This window comes from Marmota flaviventris, chromosome 8, assembly GCF_047511675.1.
Source record: "Marmota flaviventris isolate mMarFla1 chromosome 8, mMarFla1.hap1, whole genome shotgun sequence".
NCBI classification, from domain to species: domain Eukaryota; kingdom Metazoa; phylum Chordata; class Mammalia; order Rodentia; family Sciuridae; genus Marmota; species Marmota flaviventris.
In genome coordinates this window covers 51,549,648-51,562,812 of record NC_092505.1, presented here as the reverse complement: position 1 = coordinate 51,562,812, position 13,165 = coordinate 51,549,648, and the positions used below count along the sequence as shown (strand labels likewise).

At 44.5% G+C, this 13,165-nt stretch overlaps 1 protein-coding gene across 2 annotated transcripts in view; it reads right to left on the bottom strand.

Moving 5' to 3' along the window:
• Window positions 1-13,165, bottom strand: part of Bdh1 (3-hydroxybutyrate dehydrogenase 1) — a 39,440-nt gene that overhangs the window by 25,499 nt on the left and 776 nt on the right. For both annotated transcript variants that reach the window (XM_027935987.2, XM_027935986.2), the window contains exon 2: window positions 2,589-2,714. In XM_027935987.2, the coding sequence (XP_027791788.2) occupies window positions 2,589-2,671 (83 nt within the window). In that variant the 5' untranslated portion in view covers window positions 2,672-2,714. The remainder of the gene's footprint in view (window positions 1-2,588; window positions 2,715-13,165) is intronic.

Here is a 13,165-nt window from a genome sequence, read left to right as displayed (position 1 = left end):
TAGAGTACGGGTGGAGAATGTATGGGTAAGCCACCTGTTGTAATGTGGATATGAGGCATCCCTCAAAAGCTCCTGTGTCAATGTTCACAGGTGAAATGATTAGATTATGAGAACTGTAACCTAATCATTGGATTAATCCAGTTGATGGATTAATAATTTGAAAGGACTGCTTTACTAGATGGTAAGTGTAGCTGAGTGGGGTGTGGCTGAAGATTGGGACATTAGGGGTGTGCCCTTGGTGATTATATCTGTCCCCTGGGCTCCTCCAATATGAAGGACTGTATACAGAGCTATCCAAATATGGGAGGCCTGCTGTGGTAGATACTGACTTCCCCATGGCTCGTCACATTCAAATGCATGCAAACTTTCTAAGGTCACCTATGAAAATGCTATCAGAGCAGCAGGATTCACTACAGGTAGGGTCTGGAGTATAAGCCCTTTCCAATTGAGATTCAAGCAGACGATCAGGCCAGTTTTTCCGGTTTTTTCCTTGACACTGTCATCACCCACTGTGCCAGCCTCTTTTTGCACCTGAGTCTCCCTCCTGGCCTCTGCTAATGCCTGAGGACATTTAATGTATTCTGACTCAGCTCTGTCCCTGGCCACCCACCCCAGGCCCCTTGACCTAACTAGGTTACTTTTCAATCCACCCAGAAGATTCAGAATGACCCTGTGACAGCTTTTCTCTCCCTTCAAATGAACGAGAAGCTTAACTAATTTTCCTATGAGATCAAGCATACAAAAGTATTTTAATGTCCTTTGGGATTATTTTATCTTCTATATAAAACAATTACCAGAAATCTCTAAAAACAACCTATGAGACAGATTTGCCATTATTTTTTTATGAATCACTTGAAAAAAGAATTGAAGTTGGACACAGTGGCACATTCCTGTAATCTCAGTGACTTGGGAGGCTAAGGGAGAAGGATCACAAGTTCAAAGCCAGCCTCAGCAACTTAGTGAGGCCCTAAATAACTTGGCAAAAATAAAAAATAAGGCTGGGGCTGTAGCTCAGTGGCAGAGCGGCTGCCTTGTACGTGTGAAGCACTGGGTTTGATCCTCAGCACCACATAAAAATAAATAAACAAAATAAAGATATTGCAAAAAAATAAATAATAAATAAAAAGGGCTGAGGATGTGGCTCAATGGTTAAGCGCCCCCTGGATTCAATTCTGGATACCAAAAAACAAAATAATAATAATAATGCAGAAAATCACCTTTTGAAAAAGTCCTTTAATGGAACAAGGTTCTGTGCTCTCTCAAATGCAATGGTCCCCTGTTCAGAGTGACCTCTAGTAGCTGAAGCCCATCTCCAAGCTGAATCTCTGCTCTGGATCTCAGGCAAATGCTTTTTAAGAAAATGCTGCAAGATGTGCTGGGGATATGGCTCAGTGGGAGAGTGCTTGCCTAGCATGCCTGAGGCTCTAGATTCAATCCTTAGCACCACACACACACAAAAAAAAGATTCTGCAGAAAGCCTCTATATATACATGCTTCTAAAGACACTCAGCTTTCTAGCTACTGGGACTTTGAATTTAACCTGACATTCAGTCTCACTTCCCTCAAATATAACAGAAAGGTATTGCTTATTTTTTCCTTTCTCAGGCTGCAAAAGAGGAAAATGCAGCTGAGCCCACTGAATCCCCTGGAAGAAGGCAATTCCAGAAGTTCTCTAAGAAGATTCAGCAGGGAATGGTGGCACATGCCTACAACCCAAGCAATCAGGAGCCCAAGACAGGAGGATCACTTGAGCCTAGGAGTTCAAGATCATCCAGGCCAAATGTCTCAAAAACAAAAGCAACAACAACAAAAAACCCCTTCACTTACTTAATACTTCTTTTAAATCACACCAACAGTTCAGTGAAGTCTCTGGACATTTTAATAAACTGACTTTATGTGTAAAATTTTTAAAAAGACAAAAGAAATGAGCCTCATGAATACTGTGTGCCTCCAATGTGATATACTGAGAAAGGTACACCTCCTTCTGCAGGCTCCTTGCTAACCATGCATATCTGAATCTAAACACAAGGTAATATGCAAACCCAAACTGAGAGACATTCTACAGACTGATAGTCTTCTAGAGTGCTTAGGTCCTGAACGAAAAAGACCAAGGAACTGCCACAATAGGAAGAGAACAATGAGACATGACAACTTAATGCAATATGGGATTCTGGGATGTATTCTGAGACCAGAAAAATATCTATCAGTTGGCCCCTTCTGGTAAAATTTGAAAACATTCTGTAACTGGGTTAATAGTATTGTATCAATGGCAATTTCCTCATTTTGATCATTGTAATATGGTTTATTTCCTTTAGGAAAGTTATGTGAAGGGAATTTGGGAGCTTTTATAATATTTTTTGCATTGTATAATTCTAAGGTTATTTCAAAGAAAAATGGTTTTAGAGAGCATTATGAGAGCTATTCTTTGCCCTGTGAGCCTGGGAAGGGCTTCCTCTGAGGATACCTCTTGGTTTCCTTTGCTGGGAGGTGGCATGGAGACATGGCTGAGAGCGGGACTCATCACCACCAGCACCACCCAGATGGGGAAAGCGTGACCCCTCAAGGTCACTCCACCCTTCGTTGCTTACCTTGTTCCATGTTCTCCATCATAGACACTTAGAGTCTTTCCTGGGAGCTTTGACAGGGTCCTGGAGAGGCGGGCAGCCAGCATGGTGGCAACAAGTGATACAATGGTCTGCTTCCTTCCTGTGGTTCTGAAACACAAGACACACCTTCAGCATCACCTCATTGCATTCAGGGGTTTAATCAGGAAAGGCTATTTTATTTCCAGGTTGTTAAAGTCAAACAGGACTGGGTCTGACCCAGGCCCAGTCCTGGTACCAGGCAGGCCCCTCCTCCACCTCCCTCTCAAGCTACAGCCTCATGTGATGGCATATCAGGAGCCAGGGGGTCTGGAAACCTGGGGTCTGGCTCTGGCTGTGCCACCAACCCACTGGGCAGCCCTGAATGAGTAATCACCCACTTGTAACTTGAAGAGGTTGGGCCAGCCAGTGACCCTCAAATCAGGCTGTGTAGCAACCACTGGTAGAGTCAGGGACTAGTGCCTTGGGGATGCTAACTCAGTGAAGCCTGTTCCCTTGTCCAGGTTTCTGACACCTAGTAAAACATCCATCTGTGGTGACCGGGACATCAGGCTTCACTTCCAATGTGCCCATGTGCCTCTACAGCAGCTTTTGCAGCCCCACACCACTTACCATTGAGCTCAGCTCTCCACCTCCCTCCCCACCCCAGCTAATATGAGGATCTGGCTCTGAGTCTAAATCATCAGAAATTCATTATAGCACGGAGTCTGAAGCTACAAAATGACAGACTCTTTATATTAAAACATATACACACTGGGAACAGCACTGCAAACCTGCAATCCCAGCTACTGGGAATCTGAGGCAAGAGGATCACAAATTTGAGGCAAGAGGTTCACAAATTTGAGGCCAGCCTGGACAACTTAGCAAGACCCTGTCTCAAAATCAAATGAAAAGGGCTGGGGTGTACGTCAGTAGTACACTGTGTGCCTGGCATGCACCAGGCCCTGGGTTCAATCCCCAGTAGTACAGAAAAACAGAAACAAACAAAAAATCCAAACCACAAAACACACACATATACAAACTTCCCCATCTCTTCCATTCAATGTTAAATCAAACTATTGCAACAAAGTCATATCATTTAGTGTCACTTTAAGGCTACTTAGCACCTTGACTAGTTGTGCATTATTAACTGTTGATCAGGAAGCATACTAGTTGCCTTCCTGTTCAGTTTACCACTGGTTGGTTCCTTCTGACAGAGGAGAGGGAAGGGGAGGTTGGGAGGGAGGTTAACAAGGCAACCAGGGCCTGAAGGAGCTGTTGCTCTTTTCAAGGTCAATAAGTTCTAGCCTCACTTCTGTATGCCTGGCTGTAGTTTGTTTTACTATACTTACTTATAATAAGGCACTGCCTAGGGAGCAGTGCCTCCCCATTCCAGCCCAAACCTAACTGATAACCTAGGGCAACAGGTCAGTACATCAGTTTTTTTTTCTGTTGCTATAATAAAATATCTGAAATTGGGTGACTTATAAATAAAGGAGGTTTATTTGGCTCATGGTTCCTGTCCAAGGACATGTGGCCACATCTGGTAATGGCCTTGTTGCTGTCAGTCACAAGATAGGTCAGGATATCACATGGCAATAAATGTGTGTGTGTGTGTGTGTGTGTGTGTTCTGGTCTTTCTCTTCTCTCGCTTCTTATAAAGCCACCACGATTCAATCATGATGAACTTGTTTAATCCTAATCACCTCCCATAGCTCTACCTCTAAACAGCATGGATGGATTAAATGTCCACCCTATTAATATCTCACAATGGGGATTAAATTTCAACACATGAACCCTAGGGGACACATTCAGACCATATCAAACCACAGTAGTCAGTAATAAGTTAACTAACCACCACAGCAAGTTCCTTGTAGGAGGCAGATGAAGGTGTTCGATGTGTTTAATCCCTAGGAAAGGAAAACAAGCCGGGGTCGCCTTGATTGATCTCGCCTGAACTGTGCAGTAGACTCTTGCTTCTCCTCCTGCCCCTACTCACCACACTCCTCTCTGAGCACTGCAGCCAGAGTGATTGTGTTCCTCCCTTGCTGAGAGCCTCCTTCCCATGCCTGTTGGTGCTGGCCTCTAGCTCCTTTCCTAACCTTGCCCAGCCTCCCTCTGCTTTGCTCACCATATTGCAGCCAACGCTCACCTGTGCCAGCTCTTTCCTGCATATACTCTTTCTAAATGGCTGATATGGCTAAATGGCTTCAGTGTGGCTATCTTTGACTTCCTGCTCTTGTTTGAATATGGTTTGTCCCCTTCAAAACTCATGTTGAAACTTGTATTGTTTTGTTTCCCCCTTTAAAACTTGATTGCCATTGTGGTGGTGCTGGGAGATGGGTCCTTGAAGAGGTGATCAGGTCATTCAGAGGGATAAATGTCTCTCTGAGTGAGTTCTCTCTTGGAACAGCATTAGTCTCTGTTGCTGTAAGTTACTGTAAGAGTTTTTACTCTTCTACACATGCCTGATTGACCTCTGCTTTTTCTGCCAGCTACAAAGGAGCACAAAGCCCTTCTCAGAAACTGAGCAAACACCTTGGACTTCCCAGCCTTCACAACTCTAAGCCAAAGTGGACCTTTTCTTCATAAATTACTCAGTCTTGGGTATTTTGTGATAGCAACAGAAAACAGACTAAGACCCCCACCAAATTACCCACTTGTGGAACACACACATGGCTTTCTGCAAGATCACTCTGTGTAGCAACTGTCTTAATCCAAAATTATCTTGCTTATTTAACTTTAGCTTCCTCTACTAGATCATAAGCTCAGTGAGACAGGAGCCTTGCCCGTCTTGCTCACCACTGAATCCTTAGTGCCCAGAACAAGCAGGAAACAAAGGAGATACTTGGGAGCCTCTGGGGAGAGACAGCTGAGAGAGCTCTTAAAGGGCACTCTGGGGTTAGAAACAGCCTATGACCCAAACTGAAGTTCCCATGGTAAGCACCTTGCAGGCAGCAGCAGAATAGAGATGACACTGGTCCTTTGTGGAAGGCCTAGGCCTGGGTTGGCTCTGACTTTTTTGTTTGTTTGTTTTTGATGCTGGGGATTAAACCCAGGGCTTTGCACATAACAGGCAAGAGCTCTACCACTGAGCTACATCCCTACCCTGACCCACTTTTTATTTTATTTGAGACAGAGTCTTGCTAAGTTGCCTGGCCTGGCCTTGAACTTGTGATCCTCCTACCTTGGCCTCCTGAGTATAGGCATTCACCACCACACCTGGCTTGCTCCAATTCTTTACCTAGGTGCCACATACTGACCAGCTGGTTAAGCATATACATCCCTATCTCCTCCCACCAGAACCAAAAGTCAGGGTTACCACCTCAGGGTGATGTCAAATGCAGTTGTCTATAATTAGAGTCCTCTCCATCCCTTTGGCTCAATGCCTATGGCAGAAAATACTTCAATATAATCTCCAAATAGAGTGTTGCTTTCAATTTTGTTTTCCTTAAATGCATAAAAACTCAGTCTCTTGAGTAACACACTATTTGCAAAGTAGTCTCTTATATGAGAAATGGTAGAAATTTAGATTTTTTTTAAATTTTCTTTTTCTTCCTTTGTGTGTGTGTGTGGGGGGGGGGTATGGGGTATGCACATGCTGAACCCAGGGCTTTGCACATGCTGAGCACATGCTCTACCACAGAGCTTCCACACCCCAACCTCTTCTTTTTTAAGTTTCTGAAACACCTTGCTATAGCCATGCTGCTATACCAAGGACTCAGTCATTGTTATACCCAAAGACTCAGCCATTGTTGATACTTTGTACTGGGCTTTAGTCTTTGTAAAAGAATATTAAGTTCTCAAACTTGAAAAGCTACTGACTTGCCTTTTGGTTTGGTAACAGAACAGAAATGTGAAGGTGGATGCAAGGAGAAAGGCACAGTCCCCATAGGAGTGGGGGACAATTTCCTTTGCTTTGAAACTCAAGTAAGTAGCTGCTCCATACAGACTGGATGAAAGGTTTAGCTCCAAAGACCACATTCATAAAATATTGTCACAGAATAAATGTAATCTCAGAAAATCTGTAATCTCAGAAAAACGTTTCCAGTGCTAGGAACTGTCTCCTTTCAAGGGCATCCCCTCTTCATGTCAATGCCTAACCCAAGGAAAACCCAGGATGAGCCCTTCATTCTGTCCCCTTGCACTGGAAAAGAATGCAGTTAGCCTCTGTGGAGGGGGTACATGTGATCTAGCTGCAAGGGGAGGCAGCTATAAGCCTCTCTGACAAAAGTATGTATGCGCTCTTGTCTTGGCACTGGGCTCACTATGTCACATTCTGGCAGAGGACGCAGCTGGCTGCTTTCCTGTGGGTCAGTGGAGGATCTCCCTAAGGGAGACAGAAGAGACAGGACATCTGCAGGAAACCAGGACACAGGAGGCAAGCCTTTGGCAGAGAGGAGAACAGGAAGCCTAGATGGGCCCTTGGCACCACCAAGTGGGAGGCGAAGGCCCTGTCCCACAGAGGAGGGCAAGCTGGGTGTAGGCAGGGAAACATCCCACCCAGGGATGAGCTTAAGATGATGAACTTCAATGTCAGATTGGAAGTCTGACAATGACAGCTGCCTCCAGCATGTTCTACTTGGCTCTTGTTTGGCCAGTCTAGTATTTTATTTATTTATTTTTCATTTTTATTAGTTGCTTGAGCCTATTGTTTTAATTAATTAATTAATTAAGTTTTGGTGCTGGGATAGAACTCAGGACCTTGCATGTGCTAAGCATGTGCTCTGCCACTGAGCTGCACCCCAAGCCCAGCCTAGTGTTGAAAGAGGCAAATAATAAGGCAGCTCCATTATGCTTAAACTCAGTTTGGTTTGCACCTACATCTTACACTGCCCACATCACCTTTGTTAACTGCCTGGAAACCAGGCATTTGAGTTCAGAGATCCCAACCAGATAAATGTATATCAGCCTTTGGGCTTTTCCCTTTTGATTATTTAGTACAGTGTTGCTTAAAAGCTCTGGCTCAGCTCAGCATGCTAACTGCACAGCTAATGAGAGTTTCTTTGAGGTAAAGAAAAAGGGAACCTGATAAGTTTTAAAGCCATCATTCAAAAGACACATACACCAGGTGCAGTGGTGCATGCCTATAATCCCAGCCACTTAGGAGGCTGAGGCAGGAGGATCAAAAGTTCAAGGCCAGCCTCAGCAATTTAGTGAAACTCTGTGTCAAAATAAAAAATAAAAAGGACTGGACACATAGCTCAGTGGTAGAGCAACCCTGGGTCTGAGCTCCAGTACCACCACCACCACAACAAAACAAACAAAAAAATGCATACCATTCCTTTGAGAGATAATCATTCTGGAAGAAAAATCTAAAAGAATTATATAGAAACATCAAATGTTACTGTAAGGTCCTTACTTAGCATCTGGATGGCCATCTTAAGTGACAGCCACCATTTTAAGAAAAATTTCACTTTCCAGCCCAAGGGCGTTTCTGAGAAAGGCTCACCACTCCCTCATACCAACCCAACCCGCTCTCTATCTTTCATTTCTAGCTCCCGTCTCCGGTTCCTCACTTTCCTTTCATAGACAGTATTCAGTTTTCTCACCACCATTTTATCATAAAGGTAGAGATGACAATCATGTAGCTTATTTCATGGTGACTTCAATAAAAACTAAATGTTTAAGTGTATAGCCCAGTTCTGCAAAGGCATACCTTGATTAGTCTGAAAGACACTCAGGTCGCAGATTAGATTTGGGTAATAGCCACTTCTCAGGCGACATATCACACTGTCTATACTAGTCAGTGCAGTTGGCATCTGTTCTGCTTATTTAATCCCCTTCCCCTCAGTTCTGCCCTTCATCCATAAGCTTCAGCCTCTGCAGCTATAGTTGGGCAGTGAGACTCGCCCCTTGACCATGGAGGACCTTGGCCATCCAGAGATACTAAACTCAAGGTGAACCTATCACTCTGTCCCCTGGCACTGTGAAAGATGCAAATCAGTCTCTGTGGGCTGGAAGAGGCAGCTACTCTACCTCACTAGCCAGGGAGAGGCCAGGAGGGAGACTGGATAAGAGAGAGAGAGAACACATGTGTGTAGAAAGAAGCAGAGATGGAGGTGAAGAGAACAAGAAAAAGAACCCTCTAGCAATTAGATGCAAATTAAAACTACACTTTCATCTTACTCCAGTCAGAATGACAGTTATCAAGAATACAAGTAACAATCAATGTTGACAAGGATGTGGAGGAAAAGGCACACTCATACATTGCTGGTGGGACTGCAAATTGGTGCAACCACTCTGGAAAGCACTATGGAAATTCCTCAGAAAACTTGGAATGAAACCAGCATTTGACCCAGTTATACCACTCCTTGGCATATACCCAAAGGACTTAAAATCAGGATACTATCGTGCCACGGCCACATCAATGTTTCTAGCAGCTCAATTCAATTTACAATAACAAGCTATGGAACCAACTTAGGTACCCTTTAACAGATGAATGGATAAAGAAAATGCAGTACATATACACAACGGAGTATTACTCAACCATAAAGAAGAATGAAATTATGGCATTTACTGGTAAATGGATGAAACCGGGGACTATCATTCTAAGTGAAATAAGCCAATCCTAAAAATCCAAAGGCTGAATGTGGGAGGCCAACCTTACACGTGACTGAGTCACACTCCCCGGCTGGGTACTGAGGCGCTCAGTCACAGAAATGTGGTCGGTGTCTCATGCATGGGTGTGTCTTGTTACAGCCCCCTGGGTGAAGCTACCCTCACCTGTTCCTTTGTAATATAAACCCTTGCCCTGTTCAGGATAGAATCTTCCATGGAAGTGCCTTGTGTGTGTCCCCTTCTCTTGGGTGTGGCCTACTCAGGTGTCAGTCAACCTGCTGACAGTGAACATCATGAAGATACTCAGCCCCCTGAAACCTGACCCCTTGCCTCATTTGAATAGCTTCTCCTCAATAAAAGGGGTCAGGGCGCACGTGTGTGTGTGTGTGTGTGTGTGTGTGCGTGTGCGTGTGCGTGTGTGTGTGTGTGTGTGTGTGCACTCTCTCTCTCTTTCTCTCTCTCTCTCTGCGGACCCTTAAGGTCAGAGGAGCCGTCACAGCGACCCCAAAGAAAAATGTATTTGTGTCTCTTGTGTGGTTATTTCATGCAGCCCAGTTAGCCCAGTTTAACTAGAGTGACCCCTGAGCCTTTTAGTCGTGAGAACAGAAACCCGGCAGCTGAATATTCTCTCTGATATGCGGGTGTGAACATACAATAAGGTGCGGTGGGGGTTGGGAGAGAATAGAAATTCATTGGATTAGCAGAGGGGAATGAAAGGAAGGGGTAGGGGATGGAGGATGGGGATAGGAAAGACAGAAGAATGAGTCGAACAAAACTTCCCTATGTTCATATATGAATACACAACCAGTGTAACTCCACAAGAATGGAAAGTTACACTTTATCTATGTATATATCAAAATACATTTCTCCTTTCATGTACACATAAAAAAGAACAAATTAAAAAAAATTTTAAAAAACTATAACAATAGCTGCTGTTCTGTCCTCCAATTCTAAAATGCATGCTCTGTCTTTATTCCCTATGTTTTTAAAGCAAGCTTGTAGCTTCTGTTACTTGCAACCAAAACAATATTGGCTAAACTCATTGAAGGTAGTTTCTTTCTGCCAAGTATTATAATTAATTCTTAATCTAGCCCCATATTCTGAGAGTACCACACTACAGAGCTAATAATGACAAAAGGATATGTACCTCTCCCACTTCACTTCTTTCACCAAAAGATGGAATTACCAGAGCTGCAAGTTTGTCATGTTTACAACTGAAAGATAAAGCACATACTCCACACTTAGGAGGACAGCTAGCCTACCAAAGTCAAATGAGACCAGGCCTCCATTCCCATTCTGGGTAAAGAGTGGTAAGAGCTCATATATACCTTTTAATACAGTTTACCTGCTGCCAATCCCAAATGTTTTCTCCAATCCATCCTCTCCCAAAACTCCAGACTTAAGTATACAACTGTCCCCTTGAAGGTTTAATAGGTATCTCAAATTTAACCTGTCCAAACAGAGTTTGTGCTACCACCTTGCAGACCTGTTCCTCTAAATTCTCCTTGTTCTTGACTTCTCTCTTCTTGCACACTCTGCAGCTTGGCTACCAGCATATCCTAGACCCCACCTTTTCAATATATCTAGGATCCTCTGCTACCACTTAGTAGCAGCAGTGTAAACTTTCGATAATTCTTGCCCAGACTATTACAATAGCATTTCAACTAGCATTTCAATTTACTTCCACCAAAGTCTCCACCCAGGTCATTCAACATATCCTGCACAATCCTTTAAATATACATCATACTACGTTACTCCTGCACCAAACTTTTGTCAAAGTGAAAGTCAAAATCTATACAGATTGCCTACAAAGCCCTAAGTGATCTAAGTCCATCAGATGATGCCTCTGACCTCATATCTCATTCAGTTACAGCGACCTTCTTACTATCCTTGGAACTTTCCAAGCAATCTCTAACTTCAGGGTCATTACCCTTACTGTTCCCTCTACCTGGGACATTCTTTGGGGACATTCATAGGATCCATTCTCTCACTTTAGTCCTTTATTCCTTACTCACTTAGTCCTTTACTAAGTAAGACATCCCCTGCCCATTCCAACAATCCCCTCTTTACTTCATCTTTACATTTTCTTTTTCAATTTTTTTTGTAGTTGTACATGGACACTATGCCTCCATTTTATTTATTTTTATGTAGTGCTGAGGATCGAACCCAGTGCCTCAGACATGCAAGGCAAGCACTCTGCCACTGAGTTACAGCCCCAGTCCTCATCCTGACATTTTCTATTTCCCCTTCCTCTCTTTCATTTTCCCTATTCTTGGCACTTAACACATTATAACATTCTACATATAATATCTACTTTATTTGCTGTATCTTTCTTTCCATTAAAACATAAGCTCTTTGAGAATGAGAATTTTGACTATTTTGTTCACTGTTTTATCCCCAACACCTAGGCACAGTAGGCACATGCTATTTAAATGAACTAAGAAAGTCTTAAGCAGGAGTGCCATGATCAGACTTACATTTTAATAAATAACTCTTATTGGGTTAAAAGTAAATTGAGGATGGACAAAAGCAGTAACAGGGAGACCAGTTACTACTAGATTACTGCTCTGGCAGTAATCTAGGGCCATGACATAACAGCCACACAGCTTGAATTCTATACAACACCAATGAATGGTTAACAAGTGCTCACTGGAGATGGATAAAAAAGATTGTGGGCTCAGATGGGAACCATGGAGGTGATTTGAATGGGCCAGTGTGGCATTAGTTTGAAGAGCATACTCCCAATTACTGAGATTGGATGTGGGATATGAAAGAAAACTCTACCAACACTTTTGGCCTGCATGTAAAAAAATGACAAAAAAAAAAAAGATTAAGGAGCTTTCTTTTCCTAAGTGCTTTCCGTACTTCAAAACAGAGCACACAAGCTGAGCCTCTTCCTTCTCACTGGCCCCTCAAAATTATATCTCCAGTTTCAGTGTCTTGCTCATCCTTATACCAAATCTGACTTTTCCTTCATCTGACCAAGACCTAATCCGTACAAATAGCACCTCCTCAAGCTGCCTTTCTAATCCACTAAATCAACCCCTCCCTTCTCTCTGCACCCCTTTAACAGCATTCACTGAGTCAAGGTATATTAGAGGTATTGCTGTTCATAACCACTCACAAGCCCCCATTCAACCAGTCTACCCCTGAACTGAGACTGGAGCCACGTGTTGACTTACTGACTTATGGCTCCTCAAAATGGACGCTCTGTAAATGTGTATTGGGAGACTATCAAAGCTATTTCAAAATTCAGCTTTCTAGCCTGCCAGGGGTATACGTGGCCCTTATAGGATGGGCCTTATAGAAAGAAGGGCATCTGCCGTATCACAGAGGTTCCGGACCGGAGAGACCCTGCAGGCCGGGAATGAAATGTGCGTCTCTGCAACCCCTCAAAGGAGAAACCGCAGTTAGACAGTGACTCTGCACCAGCTGACTATGGGCAGGCTTTGGCTGACTGTCTGGAAAAACATGCGCAGGGTTCAAAGCCGCCTCCCCCCGCAGGATGCAGCACAAGGCGGCTGCGCGCTGGAAGGCAAAGACAACTGGGTCCTTTCCCGGGAACCCATTTGGAAGCCCTGACCCAAGCGGTCTCCCGAGCGCTCCAGCACTCACTGAAAGCCGGGCACCCGAACTGCGCAGGCGCCTCCTCGCTCGGCGCCAGGGGGAGCTCAGCCAATCCCAGCGCCGCGGTCCCTTCCTGCGGGCCCGAGGGTGGGGAGCCGAGGGGGCTCGGCCAGAGCCACGCTCCCATTGGTTGGGGAGGCACCACCCAGACAAAGCCCCACTGTCCGCTCACCCAAGCGCCGCGGTGGCTGCCGGCCCAGCCCAGGCAGATCACCCCGGGATCCCCAACCTGCCTCCGCAGCGCCTCCACCTTCCCGGTCCCACTTCTTTCTAGTCCTGCAGCCTATCCGGCTTCCAGCAACCGCTGGCCAGGCTTGACCTGACTTATGGCTCCTCAAAATGGACCTCAAGCAGCTGGACCCGCGGTCTGACCGCTGTCCAGCATCCTTCCAGAG